The following is a 15,977-nucleotide window of genomic DNA, read 5'->3' as shown; positions in this document are numbered from 1 at the left end:
TGTACACGACAGCTCCCACAAGAACTTATCTAGTGCAACATGTTAATAGTGCTGTGACTGAGAAACCCTGGGCTCAGAGCCTGTGCTTTTGCCCTATATGGTGGGAGGGTGGGGGCATGGAAAGTTAGAACAAAATGGGGAAGGGCCTACCCCAAGGGCCTTGGGTAAGAAGGGAATGAGATTTCTATGCTAAGGATAGTGGACAATGGGAGCAGCTGATGAGATTTCTTTCCTCCAAGCTTGGCCAAGACCCTACTCAGTTTCTCCCAACCTTGCCAAGTCAGTCCTGGGACTTCACACTAAGTTTGTCCTGGAGTGACCCTGACACTCAGCTCAGGGCTAGGGCAAAACAGTTACCTGGTTCTTCCTACAGGACTTCCCAGCCAAAGCCCCTGGTTCCTGGGGTCACTGTGCTCCACCTGCAGCCCCTGGGATGCTCCACATCAGCACCCTTGCATTGGTGGGGTAAGAGTGTAAAAAATGGAGCCAAGGGCCAGGTAGTGTCTAAGAACAGTTAAAAGTGGAGTAACGGGCAAAACCAGGAGGATCCCCTTAGCAGGACCCATCTGGGGAGGAACTTGAGTAGGGAATAGGGGGCAGCTGGCCTGGAGAGCTGGGTTCTGATCCAGAGGAGGCTTGTTTCCACAGCCATTCCTCTTCTCTAGGTTTAGTCCTCAGCTTCACTGGACCTTCCCAAGTACCCATTCCTGGAGCCTGCCAGCCACCATTCTGGGCCTCCCAATACAGGCCTCCTTACTAGACCAGAGGAGGGTGGGTCTGAGCTGACTGTGCCTAAAGGAAATAGTTTTCGTTCCTTGCTCAGAGCCTCAGAAGAACTAACCAGCAGACTGGGGCGGGGGCGGGGGAGGAAAACAGTCTTGGAGTGAAAGGGAAGAGGAAAGAACATACAAGCAGGTCCCCCATATCTAGGGCTCCATCTCCTTCCTTCCCTCACCACCCGTGGTGGTGGTGGGGGATGGGGATAAGGGGATGGAGGAGGGCAGAACTAGAGGAAGATGTGGTAACAGCTGATTCGTCCCCTGAGGTCACACTTTCCAACAAACAGCTGTTACTGGGTTGGGAGGCAGGAAGTTTCCTTAAAGGCACAACGTTCTGAACACAGTTTCAGAATTCTGGAGATCCCAAGAACGACAGCAATCACTTGGTGGAGGATGTCTTTAATACGGAAGGAACTGTCTCACACTCCAGGCTGTTACCTTCACCCTCAGTTGGAAGCTTATGGAAAAGTCACGGATGCCTGTCCACACGTTGCTCTTTGGTGGTGGTGGTGGAGAGGAGGGAGTGAAGAAGTCGGGTGGGTCTCAGACTTGCTCCTTTAAATAAGCGGTTCGACAGCTTTTGCCAAGTCATTGGGTTCTTTTCCGGGTTTTTTTTTCCCCATTTCCCACCCCCCCCTAGTCTCCGATTGGCTTCTGGGGAAAGAGCAGCTTCCTCATTGGTCTACACCTTTGGAATCTCTTCCCTAAGTAGGCCTGAGTCAGTGAAAAGCTTCTAGAGGGCGGGACAGAATGTGGGTATTAGGTAGAGGACGGGGTTGCTGACCAGTTGCACTTCGGCCCGGCTCCTAGTTTCTAACCATAAGTGTTCCTACTACCCTCAGGTGAAGACCGTGCTATAAATCTTTCGTTAGGAAGCTGCTGCTTGGGCGGCTCTCTCTCTGCGACTGAGAAATCTTCCACAAGAAAAGTCTCCTCTGTTTTGGAAGGGCCCTCCCAGGAGGGGTGGACTAGATCGCTCTAGTGAATGCTGCGACCAGACGAGGTGCGCAGTCCTCCCACAAAAGCCCTCACGAGTCATTCCAAAGGAAGAGCCTGCTGCCCTGAGGGCTGATTACCACCATCAGGTCTGCTCACTCCTGTTGCTTCTCCTGCTCAACCTTTCCTTAGAGAGCTATCTCCTGCTGCAGAGGTCAGCGAATCCGTTTTGGAGTTGTCGAAAAGAACCACTCACGGCTCCAGAAAGGAGGGGCTGTAGCCCTTTAAGGACTTCGCCAGGATGGATTCGGAGAACCGTTTAAAAATGCCAACTCACAGAGCGCGCTGGATTCTGGGAGCGAGATTTCAGACCGGGAACTACATTGACCAGTATGCACTGCAAACACACACGCCTTTACTTCCTACTGCTTTTTAGGACTCGGCTTTGACGTAGCGCTCTTCTAAGCAAGTAGCCTAGGCGGAGGACTGTGCCACGCCTTTTCACCTATTGGCCAGATCACAAGTTGGTGGGCGTGGCTTAGCACAATTCCGCTAGGCAAAGGGGTGGTCTCCTTGCCAATCAGAGCTAAGGCGGTCGGGGAGGCGGGACCAGGGCGAAGCGCTGGCGCCCCCGAGTGGGTGTGGTCACGCTGCCCAGCAGTGGGCGGTGATTGGCCCTGGGCGGTGCAATCGCAGCTTGTGCGTCACGACGCCGCCAGCTGATCGGAGACTGGAGCCGGTGTGTGCTGGGCGCTGGGAAGAGACAGCGCCGCCGGCCGTGGGGGACGGACGCACTGATTTGCTCCCCTACCTTCAACAACCCCCCACCCAGCACCAGGTGGGTGTGAGCTGGGGTCCCGACTGCACAGGAGGGAACTGTGCTAATGGGGTAATGGGGGAGAGTAAGGTCTTGACGGCCACACCCTGCCCTTCCGGGGGAGGGGAGAGGGGGCGGCGGGGGCTGGGGCGCTCCGGGGGAGAGGGGTCTGGACTGGCTGGAGTAGTGTGTCAGGAGATTTAAAGAAAGAGTCCGGGATAGTAGTCATAGCAGAAGGTTTTGCAGAGTAGCTGGGAGGAAGACGAGGGGCCGGAGGGCTGGAGGCAGCTAACCTCGGCGCCCTCTGGGCCGAGGATACCGGAGCCGGCCTCACGGCTTGGGGAGGATTTGGATGGGGTGGGGAGCGGGGAGGTGCTTTGCCTCTACCGGCACTCATTGGGTCAGGGCCAGTAGAGCGCCCTGGCAGGGAAGGGGTCTCTGGGCGGGCCGGTCCCTCCTCTCCTTCCCTCCAGGGGATGTTATGTAAGGGGGAAGGGGAGAGGAGTAGGGGGCGGTGGTGCCGGCGCCTTATGCAACCCAAAGGTTAGGGTTTCACCGCGGTTGGTGTGGGAGCGGGCAGGAGGAGAGCCTGGAAACTCTAACCGCCCCCCCTCCCCAGCCTAACTGGTCGTTTTGGGCCGAGAGAAGGTCACCTCTGCACCTCCCCCCAGCCTGTCCGGTTGTGGGGCCCCTAGCCCAGGCCTGGCCCTGACCGCCTGGGAAGCCGGCTGGCTGGGTGGGGCGCCTGGGTTAGTCATCATTGGGCTCCCTCTCTCCCCACCTCCCGGCCAACTCTTGGCCCCTCCCCGTGGCCTCTGGCTAGGCTATCGCCCCCACCTCCCTCCGGCCCTAGTTCCAGCCTCCAACTCATTTGGCCTGTCATCCTGGCTGTCAGACTGAGCTAGGAGTTGTCAGGGTGCCAAGGGGTTGATGGAGCAGCTGGTCAGAGGGTCAGTGCCCTGGGCCCACCCCGCCCTGCAGCCAAGGGCACCTGCTTGGCACAGACTCTCAGCAGCAGCTGAGTCCTTTGAGTTGAAAAGAGCCTGCTCAGACAGAGGAGTGGGAAGGAGTTGGACTGGTCACCTAGGAGAAGGAAGATACCACAAAGTTCATGCTTCCCAAGAGGGTTTTGTAATTTGAAAACCTCCCACCCTAATCTTTCTTACCCTCTTTGTATAGAAATTTCAAAGCAAGACCACTTTGGCCCCTTACACTCTCGTGGGCCATGCCCTTGGACTGAGCGTCAGCACAGACCCACCCTCCCCAGCTCACAGCCCTCAAGCCTGCCACGCCCCCAGCCCCCTCCCTGGGCCATGCTGCAGGGCCCGGCTTTTCCTGCTGATTCATGCGTTGGAACTGTGGGGGCGGGGCTTGGAACTTGGAACAAAGTTCAGACATGGAGGGGCCGGCAGACAGCCTGGAATTCATACCAGATGTACCCGGAATGCGCAAGCGGAATGCCTGGCATTTGAGAGTCCTGGGGAAGCTGCCCAACCACCCTGCCTGTACCTCCCTCTCCTCCAGCCTCTGGTCCCCTGTCTTCTCCTCACAGTCCCAGGAGCCTCTGCTGACCTTCTTCCAAACTCTAGACCTCCTCCCTTCCTTACTCTTCCCCAGATGTAGGCCCCCAAAACCCTACCAGCTGAACTCCCTGGGAACAAGTCAGTTGGGCTGATCCCCGAACTTACAGTTCTGGACCAGAGGTACAACTTCTTACCTAATACCTGGATGACTGGTGGGGTGTGTCCAGGGTCCCAGGTCCTGCCCTCTCTCAGTGCTGAGGAGGCTGGGGGCCTCTGTGAGTAGCTGGGGCCAGAGGAGGGAGTGAGAGCAGATCTGGGTTTCTATAGCCTTCAGTTCTGGAAAGAGGAGCAAGGAAGTAGGTTTAGAGCTATCTCTTGTCTCTACTGAAGGGCCAGGTCAGAGCCAAGAACCCTTATTAGAAGGTTGAACATCTGCCGGGACTGGACTTTGATGCCACTGGGGCAGTGTCCCTGTGACATGGCCCTGCTCAGATCTTTCCCATTTTTCTTTCCTTTCCCTTTAGGAAGCTGTACCTCCCACATCCTCACCTGGCTGAGCCGCAGTAGTTCTTCAGTGGCAAGCTTTATGTCCTGACCCAGCTAAAGCTGCCAGTTGAAGAACTGTTGCCCTCTGCCCCTGGCTTCGAGGAGGAGGAGGAAGAGGAGAAGGAGCTGCTTTCCCCCTCACCTGGAAGGTGACAGAACTCGGGCTGGGAAGGTCTGAACAGCGAGAGTGATGATACCTTTTGGGAAAGGGAACCCTATTCAGTTGGAGAACCTTCACCCAGATTGACCCAGCAAGAGAGAAAATTTCAGATTAGAGACTCTGGCTGAACTGGGGAATAGATGGCTCTGACTGCCCAGGGTTAGTTGGTCTTTGTGTGACAGTGGGAGAAAGTGGAGCCAAGAAAACCCTGTCTACCCCTTTACCAGATGTCTTTCTTGACCCTCCTTCCTTCCTCGTCCCCCATTTTTTTCTACAGGTCTTTCCGGGTGAAATCCCAAAGGAAGTTTCCTCTTCAGGGCAAAGGTCATACTGAGACACCCATCTGAGTGGTCCCCTGCCCCTGCTCTTACTTTTTCCATGTTTCCTTGGTCTGGCCCAGACTCTAGATTCAGGGATACTCACGTCTGTGGGAGACCCTTAGACCTCCTGTCTCAGCTTCTCCACCTGTGAGGGGGAAATCACACAGTTGAGCATGCATGAGGAAATCAGAAGCCCTTGTGCAGACTCAGAGCCTGGACTCTACTCTCCCTGTGGGTGGGAACAAAACAGCTTTTCACGTCTTAAGCTATTGCCCTTCCCCCATCCCTGTATAGATCCCCAGGAGCAGGGGGGTAGGGTGTGGAGGGAGTTGAGGGAGGGGCTAGGGCTAGACCAATGCAAGATGTTGGTGGGAGCTCATTCTCTGCATTGACTGCCTACCATGTGAAGGTGGCCCAGGCTTCCCCTGCCTCCCAAAGCAGAACTGCAGCCCCTGATGGGGTTCCAGCTGCCTCTGCTCTCTTCCTTCACTTCACTTTCTTGGATAGTGTGTGAGACTCAGCTCAAGCCTGTGCAGGCAGGAAATTCTCCCCTCCAGCAGCCAGGGGAAGATGGGTAATAGGATGTGACCCATTTGGGGGAATCAGGCATTGTAAACTTGCCACCCACGGCTCCTGATCTAATCTCCTTCTCAGGCTCAGGCTCTGATGTGGTTTAGCCTTGGCCAAGGCTCCCTTCCTGAAGGCGACCGAGTTCAGGGGTTATAGGGAGCTGTTTGTTCTGTTTGGGGACAGGAGTTGTACAGGGAGCTGGGTCCTATTCTCCATTTATGAGAAACAGATTTAGGAGGGAGTAGATCATTGAATCCACCCTTCTGCAGCCTAAGCTGGATGTGAGTGGGACTGCGGTAGAGGGAGGTGGGTAGACTGAGTCTACTCGTCGGCTGCAACAAAGATCACTCTGTCCCCGGACATTGCTTCCCTCCTTTCTTCCCCTCCTCGCTTTGCTGGCTACAGTGTATCCATCCAGCCTTTGGTATGTGGCTCTGCCATCCTCACCCATCATGGAGCAGAAATGAGGAAGAGCAGCCTGGGAACACAGAGGCAGGCAGAAGACCAGTGAAGGACCAGTTCTGGAGAACACAGGGTCCTGTCTGGGCATCCTGAGAGAGGGCTCATAAAGGCCAGGACCATCCCAGGACAGCCAGCCTCCATCGAGGACAAGCTTCCAGCCATCTACTTCATTCTCCATTTGTCTCCAGTCTTTCTGCCTCCCTGAGATGTGAGACTGTATTAAAGTGTCCTTGGCTTCATTCTCCTGCTTCCACCTCTCCCCCACCCTGTAATTTTTATATAAGTACCCTCCAGGAGCAAGAACCAGCTGTGAAAGGACATACACAGAAAATTCAGAAAAGAAATTCAAATGGATAAAACCCTGGGGGAAAAATGTATGCTTCATTAGTAATTACAGAGGCAAATATAGCTGAAAGCATTTTTCTGGTAGCAAACTATAACAAAAAATAAGACCCAGTTATTGGCAAAAGGAGTACTAAAATAACACTCCCATATATTGCATATGGGGATACAAACTGATACAGCCTTACTGATGTCAGTTTGGTAATATGTATCAAACATCTTAAAAGTTCCATGGCCTTTGACCTAGTCATTCTACATTTGGGAATTTATCCTAAGAAAATAAAGATTAGTTATAAGATGTTCATCCCAGCATTGCAGTTGAGAAAAATAGGAAGCAACTATCTGGTTGGGAATTCATTTCTTTGCTGCTGCAATGAAAATTTGCAAGAGGGGATTGCTTAAGTAAGTTATTGTATATCCATCCAGATGGTAGAGTACTGCACAGCCATTTAAAGTCACATAGAAGAACATTTGACTGGAAAGAAAAATGCTCTTTGAATATTAAAAAGGTTATAAAAATGGTGTGTATTCTGTAATCTCAGTTTTGGTTTTTTTAAAATATGGATGTATACTTGTATACATAAAGCAGTTTAAAGAAAAAACTGAGGACGTACTCCAAATTGTTAATAACAGTGGTTATCTTTGGAGGGTGGAATAAAGTCATTGTAATTTTCCTCTTTGGTTTCTCTGTAATTGCCAAATTTTCTACAGTAATTGTGTATGGCTTTCATATAATAAATAAAATTTAAGAGAATCAGTGTTATTTTTAAAAGATGTGGAAGAATGCAGGGATACCGCCAGCCCCATGGACTTACTGGGGTTTTGGTGGAGGAAGGGGGTTGTGAGATGTTTGAAAGAGATGTATTGGTTTATGAATTTCATTCTTTGGGAGTAGCTGGAATTCACCCTCTCCTGTACAGGCAACAGCTCCTCTCTGAATTGGTGACCTCTAAAGAGGTGTGGAGTGGAGAAAGACAGAAGGAAAACACTGAAAACCTGTTACTCTTCGGGAGAAGAAAATCTTCCTCCTCCAAGGATGAAAGATTCTAGAATCCTAACAGTGCTGTTGCTGAAAGCAAGATGAGTCTTTGTTTTTCTCTTTGCTTCTGCCCCAATCTTGAGGTGACCCTGTGTGACCTTCCTTGCCTCCCAGATTGGTAGAAATAGTCTCATCCCCACACACAGATACCAAGCCCTGGGGGAGAGGTGCTTTTCAAGACTATAGGACTGAATGGTTCCCTTTTGCCTCCCCTTCCTAATAATAAGGCTTCTCTGTAGGGCCCCCGAAAGAGGTTAGGGGAGGAATTCCCAGTGGATCTCTTCTCCAAAATGGGAGCTGTTGTTCCCTATGAGAGTTACTAAGTGAAAGGACAGGACTCCTGGAGTTATAGGGTTGCCAGGATGTGTTAAAGGTCTGGAAACTTCGGGAAGCGGTAGCTCCAAGGAAGCGAGGTGCTCCTCCTCCTGAGACGAGGGTGGGGTGCGGAGCAGAGCGGCCGGGAGGTTTAAGCAATTGGGAGTGGGTTTGCTCTGGCCTCTTAAGTTCAGGGCTGCGTGGGTAGATAGGGTGGGTAGGAGGACCAGCAGGTGAGAGGTTAGAGCAGGCAGAGGCGGTGAAAGTTAATGGGGCTGGGACTCTGGGAGTGTCAGCTGAGATTTGCGACCCATTTCTGGATTTGCGAGAAGTTCGGGACACAAGAGGTTGGGGAAGACCCCTATCGACATCCCAGAAAGCCCCCATGAGCTCCGCTGCAGTCTTGATCCCCGGGAGCCCTCTACCCGCCATCGCCCGCTAGGGCGGGTCGCGATCGGTTGCTGTGGCTCCAGGGGCGGTGGCCCCACCGCTGCTCCAATCACCGCCCAGCCGAGGGCTGGGGGCGTGGACGAGCCCTGGAAAAGTTAAAGCCGATTCCAAAGGCGGGGCGGGCGGGAGAGCCCAGGGACCCAGCCTTGGCCGGAAGCCGGTTCACAGTCCCCGCAGGGGGCGTTGGCTGAGAGCTCAGGGGCCCCAGGGACCCATCAGGACCTAGCCCTCCCGCCAGGACATGGAGCCCTCCGGGCTCCTCGTGACCGGTGCCTCCTTCGCCGCCTTCCGGGGGCTGCACTGGGGGTTACAGTTGCTGCCCACGCCGGGATCTGCTGCCCAGGACCGTTGGAAGTGGCGGAACATCTGTGTCTCCCTGGTGCACAGCCTGCTGACGGGGGCCGGGGCGCTGCTCGGGTGCGGGATTTAGATAAAGGTTTGGGGGCACCATGGTGAGGATGAGGGAGTGGAGTGGAAGGCTGAGATTAGAACACCCGGCGGGCACCTTTACAATCAATATGAGATCTTAAGAGTCTTGAGACTAGGGTGGGGATGTTCATAGGTGGGCGGTGTGGATCAGTCCACAGCGGAAGAACGGAATCCGGGTCTGCTCAGACGCTGACTGTGGCTCCCTCGTCTCCTCCAGGCTGTCACTGTACCCTCAGATGGCCGCGGACCCGATTCATGGCCACCCACCCTGGGCCCTGGCGCTGGTGGCTGTATCTGTGGGTGAGTCTGAAGGGAAGGCTGGACCGATTTGGGGTGAGGGGTAACCTTCCAACGGTAATTCCAGGTCTCCTTCCCCTTCCGGTCCCTGCAGGGGTTAAATGTTTCTGACAGCCTTGCCGAAGGAAACTAGAGAGCTAAGGAAAGGAGATGGAGATTCCTCTCCAGACTGTAAACTGGTTTGGGCAAAGTCTAACACCACCCTCCCCTCCTTGCCCACAGGTTATTTCCTGGCTGATGGAGCAGACATGCTGTGGAACCAGACATTGGGTCAGGCCTGGGAACTTCTCTGTCACCATTTGGTGGTGAGACTTGGGGAGAGGCAAGACATGAAAGGAGGCATCCCCAGCCTGGGGTCCCCAATCTCTCATCAGCTTTCTGTCCTATGACTTCCCAGAGAGTTTCTGACCCTAGCTGGTGCATTGTCTTCCCAACCTTGGGCTGAATTTGGGGGGAGAGGACTGACTGCTGGCCACAGCTGGGAGTCTGAACACTGCCTAAAGAGATTGGATTCCCACAGTTGTCCAACCGATTGCAGAAATGTTGACTATGGAGCTTTTCTGAGAGGTGGAACCCCAGTATAGAGACTGGGGATGGGGAGTGAAAACACAGGAATAGAAGTTCGAGGGGGTTCCACACAGTTGCTGCAGCTCCAGGGCAGAAAGCCTCCTGGCCAAAGCAGTTTCAGTTCTATGGAAGGATTGTTTCAAGGTCATTCAGGCCCCTACTATTAAGGGTAAGCCTGAAGGTTGGGTTTGGGGGGGGGGGGGGCCACAAAATCCTTAGGAGCCCCTGTCAAGGACTGAGATATTGGGACATGATGGAAGGTAAGTCATGGAAGGTCCTCTGACCTCTGACCTCGGCTCTCCAGGTAGTGAGCTGCCTCAGCACTGCCATTCTGTCTGGCCACTACGTGGGCTTCTCTGTGGTGTCTTTGCTCCTGGAGCTGAACTCCACCTGCCTGCACCTACGAAAGCTGCTGCTGCTTTCTCACCAGGCCCCATCCCTGGCCTTCAGCGTGACTAGCTGGGCCACTCTGGCTACCCTAGCTGTCTTCCGCCTGGTACCACTGGGGTGGATGAGTCTGTGGCTAATCCGGCAACACCATCAGGTGCCTCTTGCTCTGGTCATCCTTGGTGGAACTGGACTGGTGACTGTGGGTGCCATGAGCATCACACTGGGTGTCCGCATCCTAGTCAGTGATGTCCTGCGATCTCGGCCCCACCCACCCATCCCTGGACACAAGGAAACCAGGGGCACCAGGACATGTTGTGATGGTGAGCCTGTCACCAGGGTTGATTCCACTCTCAGCCTGAGAGACTGAAGAGGAGCCTCAGGCTCCTCTTCTGCCAGCCCTGTGGGAGGTAGGACCAGGACAAGGAGATGGTTGTCTTCAGTGCACAGTCTCCCAGGGGTAAGAACTGGGCCAGATCTTCAGTTATCTCAGTTCCTCTTCCAGGTAACTCAATCCCTCCCCCATTCCTAGGATCTGAGAAGAACTAATATTCATGGATGGTTGGGAACTTGGGCTATTGTTAACAGAATCCCATCACCAGATGACCGCCCTTTCCAGCACACTAACTTAAGAGGTTAAAGCCTGTGCTACCAATAAAGGGTGGTAGGAGGCAGGAAGCTGATGAAACTGCCAGTTGGAACAGAAACTCTTTGCTTTAGCACAGGAACAGATGAGGAAAGATGAAGTCACTAGGATCAAAGAGCTCTGGTAAGGAAGGGGTGGGACCAGAGGGAAGAGCGACCTCACCTATAACCAAATTTTGGCAGTTGGCGGAGGGCACAGCAGGTTCTATGTATAGCTAGTAGGGATGGACATAACAGTTGCCAAGAGACAGAGGAAATCGGACCACAACAATTGCTGGTGATATTTTTGGTTCTCAAAGCCATACTATTCTGTTTGTACTTAACCCTAGTCCTACTGTGTGCAACATCTTCCCTTTAAATGTTTTTAGTGTCTTCTGATGTTTTCAAAGGAAATACAGATTCTTAGAGGAATGAGCACAGGGCTAGGTCTGTTTTCTCAGAACTGTAATGAAGTCCAGAGCCATAGCAGGAACTCAACCACCCAATCTGGGTGCCTGGAGTAGGGTCTTCCCAGACCCAGACATTAATGGAAGAATGAAGGTAGAGGCAGAAGCAGATGAAGGAAGGCTTCCACTTGGCTGCAGAGGAATTAAGGAATATTTGACTCTCTTCTGGGATTTGTTGCAAGTTCCCCTTTCTCCTCTGCTGCTTCTATTGTTTGTGTGTGTGTGTGTGTGTGTGTGTGTGTGTGTGTGTGTGTGTTGTGTGTGTGTCACACAAGACCCCTTCCTTCTTCAGGCAGAACTTCCAGATTATGGGAAGTGTAAACAGATTAAGGCTGCTATTCTATTAAACAATGGACAGAAATCAGTAACCTTTAATCATCCGCAGAAAAGATACCTGAGCAAAAGCAAAAGACAGGAAGATGAAAGCAAAAAATCCTGTCAAAAAGCTGAGCTAGAGGGGGAGGAGGGTATAGTTCAGTGGTAGAGTGCATGCCTAGCATGCATGAGGTCCTGGGTTCAATCCCCAGTATCTCCATTAAGTAAAAAATAAATAAATAAACCTCCTCCCAACAAAAATTGAAAATAAAAAAAGATAAAATTAAAAAAAAAGCTGAGCTAGAGAAAGACAAAAGGAATGAGAGATGCAGACATATAGGTTGAAGGACAGATAGAAAGAAAGATTTGTTGCATAGAAGAGACATAGATGAAGAAAGATGGAGGGCAAGACAGAATCCTGGGCAGAAATATCAGGAAAATCTGCTATCAACGCTGAGAAGAACAAAAATCATCTAGAATTGGCTAAATGGTCATAAACATGGAGGACAAGAAAAATAGAAATAGAGGCTGACAGGAAGGGACTCCAAAGGTGACAGGTATAGACGGTCTAGACAGTGGAAGCGTGTGAGTGAATGACTAGGAGGAACCACCAGACTCGAGAGAGAGACAGAGGTAATAGTGGCTGATAGATTAGCAGAGCCAGAGGAGAGAGAGAGGAAATAGAGACAAGGGGGATTAGTCAGGGGAGCTGAGAAGCAGAAGGACAGAAGGTGGAGGAGAGGCAGTCAATAGAAAGATTCATTGACAGAAGAAGCAGACAATATGTTGAGTTGGAGGCAGAAAGACAAAGGACAAACGGTCTCAGTGCGAAACACAGAGGCAGGGGCTGACAGGAACTGAGAGTCAGAGACTGGTAGGAAGATGAGAAGTAAGAATCAGGGATGTGAATTGACACAGAAGAATAAGGGACTGAAGAGAATCACAGAGAGAAACAAAGGGGTAGGGGGAAGGGCAGAACGATGAAATCAACATCCAGAGGAAGGAACAGGGAGAAGACAGGAACACAGAGATGGAGAGAGGACAAACCACCATAGAGCTGGGGGGGAATGAGAGAGAGGCATTGTGGGATATCCCCATCAGAGAGTCGTTAAAACCAAGACACAAAGCAGGAAAAATGAGGAAAAAAGAATGAGGAGGGGGGAGGGTGTAGCTCAAGTGATAGAGCACATGCTAAGCATACAAAAAGTCCTGGGTTCAATCCCCAGGACCTCCTTTAAAAGTAAATAAATAAGTAAACCTAATTACCTTCCCCCACCAATAAAAATAGATTAAAGTAAAATTTTAAAAAATAAAGAATGAGGAGAGGGGGCAAGGGTATAGCTCAGTGGTAGAGTGCATGCCTAGGATGCCTGAGGTCCTGGGTTCAACCCCCAGAACCTCCATTAAAAATAAATGAAGAACCTAATTACACCCCCCCAAAAAAAGATGAAAAATAATAAATAAAAATTTAAAAAATAGAATGGATGGACAAACCAATTTTTAAAAATTAAAAAAAAAGAATGAAGAGAAACTGTGACAGTTGGAAGTGAAACACAGGCAGAAAATAAGAAGAGGGTTTAAATGTAATCAGTCTAAAACTGGAGAGGCAATGGTATAGAAGCTAAGTTAGAGAAACAAAGCAGAATGCTGTCTGAGAGTTTGTCCTTAATAGAAGTAATATCTTCAAATCTCAATTTGCTATTTTAACCAAATGCGTTGGTTAACAAGAATACTGTCTTGAGCTTTCAAAAAAAAAAAAAAAAAAAGATGTGACAAACTCATGGGAGGAATCTGTTCCCAAATTGTGTGTTGTTGTCAACGTTGGTTCATTCTAAGCCCTACAAACTTACTTGTGCTATGAATTCATGGTCTGAGTGAGTTCCCCACTTGAGAAAACTTGGTAATATCTATGAAGGGTGCCCAAGAACTTGACCATTAGGGACATATGGCTATTTCTATGGGTTAACTAGTAAAAACCATTCAGGTAGTGATTAGGTACGTGTCGGGGTAGGACATAAGTGGACACTTGAAGAAGTTGGGATCATATAGAAATTTCCGTCACAGGGACCCAGTGAAACTTCAGAAAGGCAGGACCGGATTATGATTATGGTTGAGGAAGTGGACATCACATCAACTGGACCAGTTATAGGTGCTGTGAAACAGATATAGATGATGAGAATCAGAGGCATGGTCAACTGAGAGCCTAGAAAAGAGCAGCTCAGAAATGCAGAGGATGGCAGATGCCAATGAGTTGAATCACCCTGGCGTTGCTCTGTCAGACCTCACCATGGCCCATTGAAGTGGTCCTCAAGACTGACTCCATGCCTACCAAGCTACTGGTTGATGAATTCTTTGTCTTCTGGCACAGGGGAGGGGCTTTCCTGGATGGGAGACATTGATATTTTATAATCACCAAACTCTATCCTGATCAAAAATTAATAAATTGCTATGCAAATCATAGCATCAGTTTTTGATGAGTGTGGTTACTTTGAGTTATTTTTCTTGGCTGCAGTGGTGTCCTGATTTATAATGCAATGCTGGATTTTGGAAGGAAGCTTTGCTGTGAGAAGATCTCTTGGCACAAACTTTTTTTTTTTTTTTTTTGGTAGCAAAAGATTTTAAAGGATTTATTAGCAAAGGGAAAGTGCACCTCCAAGAACGGGAGGCAGGCTAATCCAAGGACAGACAGCTGGCACAAACTTTTTGACCTATGGAGTCTTAGAGTGTTCTAAGATCCTCTACTATCAAAAAGCAAACCCAATTTATTCAGTAGAATGGACTTAGAGCAAGAGAATGGATTCAGACAATTTAAAATAATTATCAAATGCCAAGGGTTGAAACCAAAAGAATCTTTTAGCTAAATTAATCTTGAGTTAACAAGAAAATTAAACAGAAATCTCCATAACTGAGTTGTCAAAGTTTTTTGTATGTGAAATCTGGATTTTTTTCCAGGTGAGAATTAGGAGCCCTCAATCTGCAGGAGATTGCACAAGGGAAGTTATTCTTTAAAGAGCTGCTCCTGTATCAAAGTGTTTAGAATCATTAACTTAAAGTCATAGCATTCTAGGCTGAACATGTGTTTCACTTCTACTGTGAGGCACCTTTTATATTTTATCCCTTTTAATCCTGCACAATACAGACTCATCCTATTTTTTAGATGAGAAAACCAAGGTAATTTACTCAAGATCACCTAGGTAGTTAGTGACAGAGCCTGAACTCAAGCCCATATATTTGTTTTATATTATACCACCTGTGGTCATTGTCTGTTATTCTTACCTGCCTAGCAGTTCAGGGATTTACTTTTGAGAATCACTCCTCTCTCACTCCCCCGTCAATGGGCATGTGACCCAGGCCTACTAGCTAATCAGAACACCAGATCCTCTTTCTCTGAAATTAGCTCATGACGTTAGCAGAGCCTATGAGTCTCCATACCTTGACTTCTGCTAAAACTTTTGGCTGAGATGCACTGTGTGCTAACATTGTTAAGCCAGTAGGTTGAGGTAAGAGAGTTTCCCTGAGCATGAAGCCAAGACAGAAAAAGAGGTTTCAAAAGATGGAGATTTCTAGCATCGTTTAAATTTCTGGATCAAACTCAGCCTGAAGCGAGAACTTCCCCTGGACTATTCAGTTACACAATCAAAAAAACTTCCAGATTTGCTTGTGAGTAATAGTTGATTTTTTTCTCACTTGTAACAGTGAGTCTTTATTAATACATCACCTTCAAGATCATACAGTCTTATCATTTCATTTTGCAGAAAATTAAGACCTAGAATAGTTAAGCAACTTATCCAAGCACACCCAGCTAGTTTGTGGCACAGCCAGAAATAGAATCCAGGGATCCTCCTTGTACACTATTTTGCCTCTTTTCTTTATAGGAAGACTGAAGAATGGAGAAACTTCAAGATAGACAGCTGACAACTGAAGATCAATCAGATCAGATAAATTGGCTCTGAGGTGGTATTTATGTCAGGATACTTTTTCAGTTTGAAAGCCAGGTTTCTACTCACCAAGTATTGACTTCTGCACTTTTTAGGAATGCAGTAACTATGCGGGGCAGAGGTGCCAGCTTTCCTCAGCAGACGTGAATACCACTTAGCATTGAGAGCACATTGTTTCCCTTCCTCTAAGCTGGGGGGGTAGGGGTGGGGACCGGCGACAAATCTTTACTTGCCACATCTTCCGCAGGAACCAGACACGGAAGTGATTCTCAGACTGAGTGAGCTCTTTCAACTGAGATAAAAATGCAAGCCATGTGGACTTTTGGAGTAGGAGAATGGGAGTTCATTCTTGTAGTGAGAAATGAGGGGTCCTGCAAAGGCTCTTCCCACCTACCACCACCCAGCCCCCCCACACCAGGAAAACAATCTCTGGGGTACTATCTGACATTCCAGAGAGAGTAAATGATTTCTTTGGGTTAAACTTTGCCCCCTCACTCTGGCCTGCCTGCCGTTGGCCTTGAAAGGACTCCTCACCTCCTTGAACTTCACTGGTTGGCACTGCTAATCCCCGGGGCTGAGAGACTGGCACAGAGGCTCTCTCTGCCCTGGATCCCAGGTCAGGGCACCACTAGGGAACAGAGAAGCCCAGGAACGGGGATGCCACAGATTCCTGCTGCAGTGCTGGCCCTGAAAC

At 49.9% G+C, this 15,977-nt stretch overlaps 1 protein-coding gene and 1 long non-coding RNA gene across 3 annotated transcripts; both read left to right on the top strand.

Moving 5' to 3' along the window:
* Nucleotides 1-149: 149 nt before the first annotated feature.
* On the top strand, nucleotides 150-7,209 carry LOC105071512 (uncharacterized). 2 transcript variants are annotated; one of them, XR_835533.3, is made up of 3 exons: nucleotides 1,514-2,553; nucleotides 4,580-4,750; nucleotides 5,039-7,209. It is a non-coding gene; the product is annotated as an uncharacterized LOC105071512 (long non-coding RNA). The 2 variants fall into 2 exon arrangements; XR_012499569.1 differs by having other exon boundaries at nucleotides 150-2,553; nucleotides 4,580-7,209.
* A 754-nt stretch (nucleotides 7,210-7,963) lies between these two features.
* Nucleotides 7,964-13,805, top strand: TLCD2 (TLC domain containing 2). Its single transcript, XM_010958199.3, has 4 exons — nucleotides 7,964-8,676; nucleotides 8,906-8,988; nucleotides 9,208-9,290; nucleotides 9,857-13,805. Exons 1-4 carry the CDS (start codon nucleotides 8,501-8,503, stop codon nucleotides 10,307-10,309), a joined length of 795 nt encoding a protein of 264 aa, XP_010956501.1. The 5' UTR covers nucleotides 7,964-8,500; the 3' UTR covers nucleotides 10,310-13,805.
* The last annotated feature ends 2,172 nt before the right edge of the window (nucleotides 13,806-15,977 follow it).

Source organism: Camelus bactrianus, chromosome 16 (assembly GCF_048773025.1).
Source record: "Camelus bactrianus isolate YW-2024 breed Bactrian camel chromosome 16, ASM4877302v1, whole genome shotgun sequence".
Taxonomy (NCBI): Eukaryota; Metazoa; Chordata; class Mammalia; order Artiodactyla; family Camelidae; genus Camelus; species Camelus bactrianus.
The sequence above is the reverse complement of the archived record's forward strand: the minus strand, read 5'-3'. Positions and strand labels throughout refer to the sequence as shown.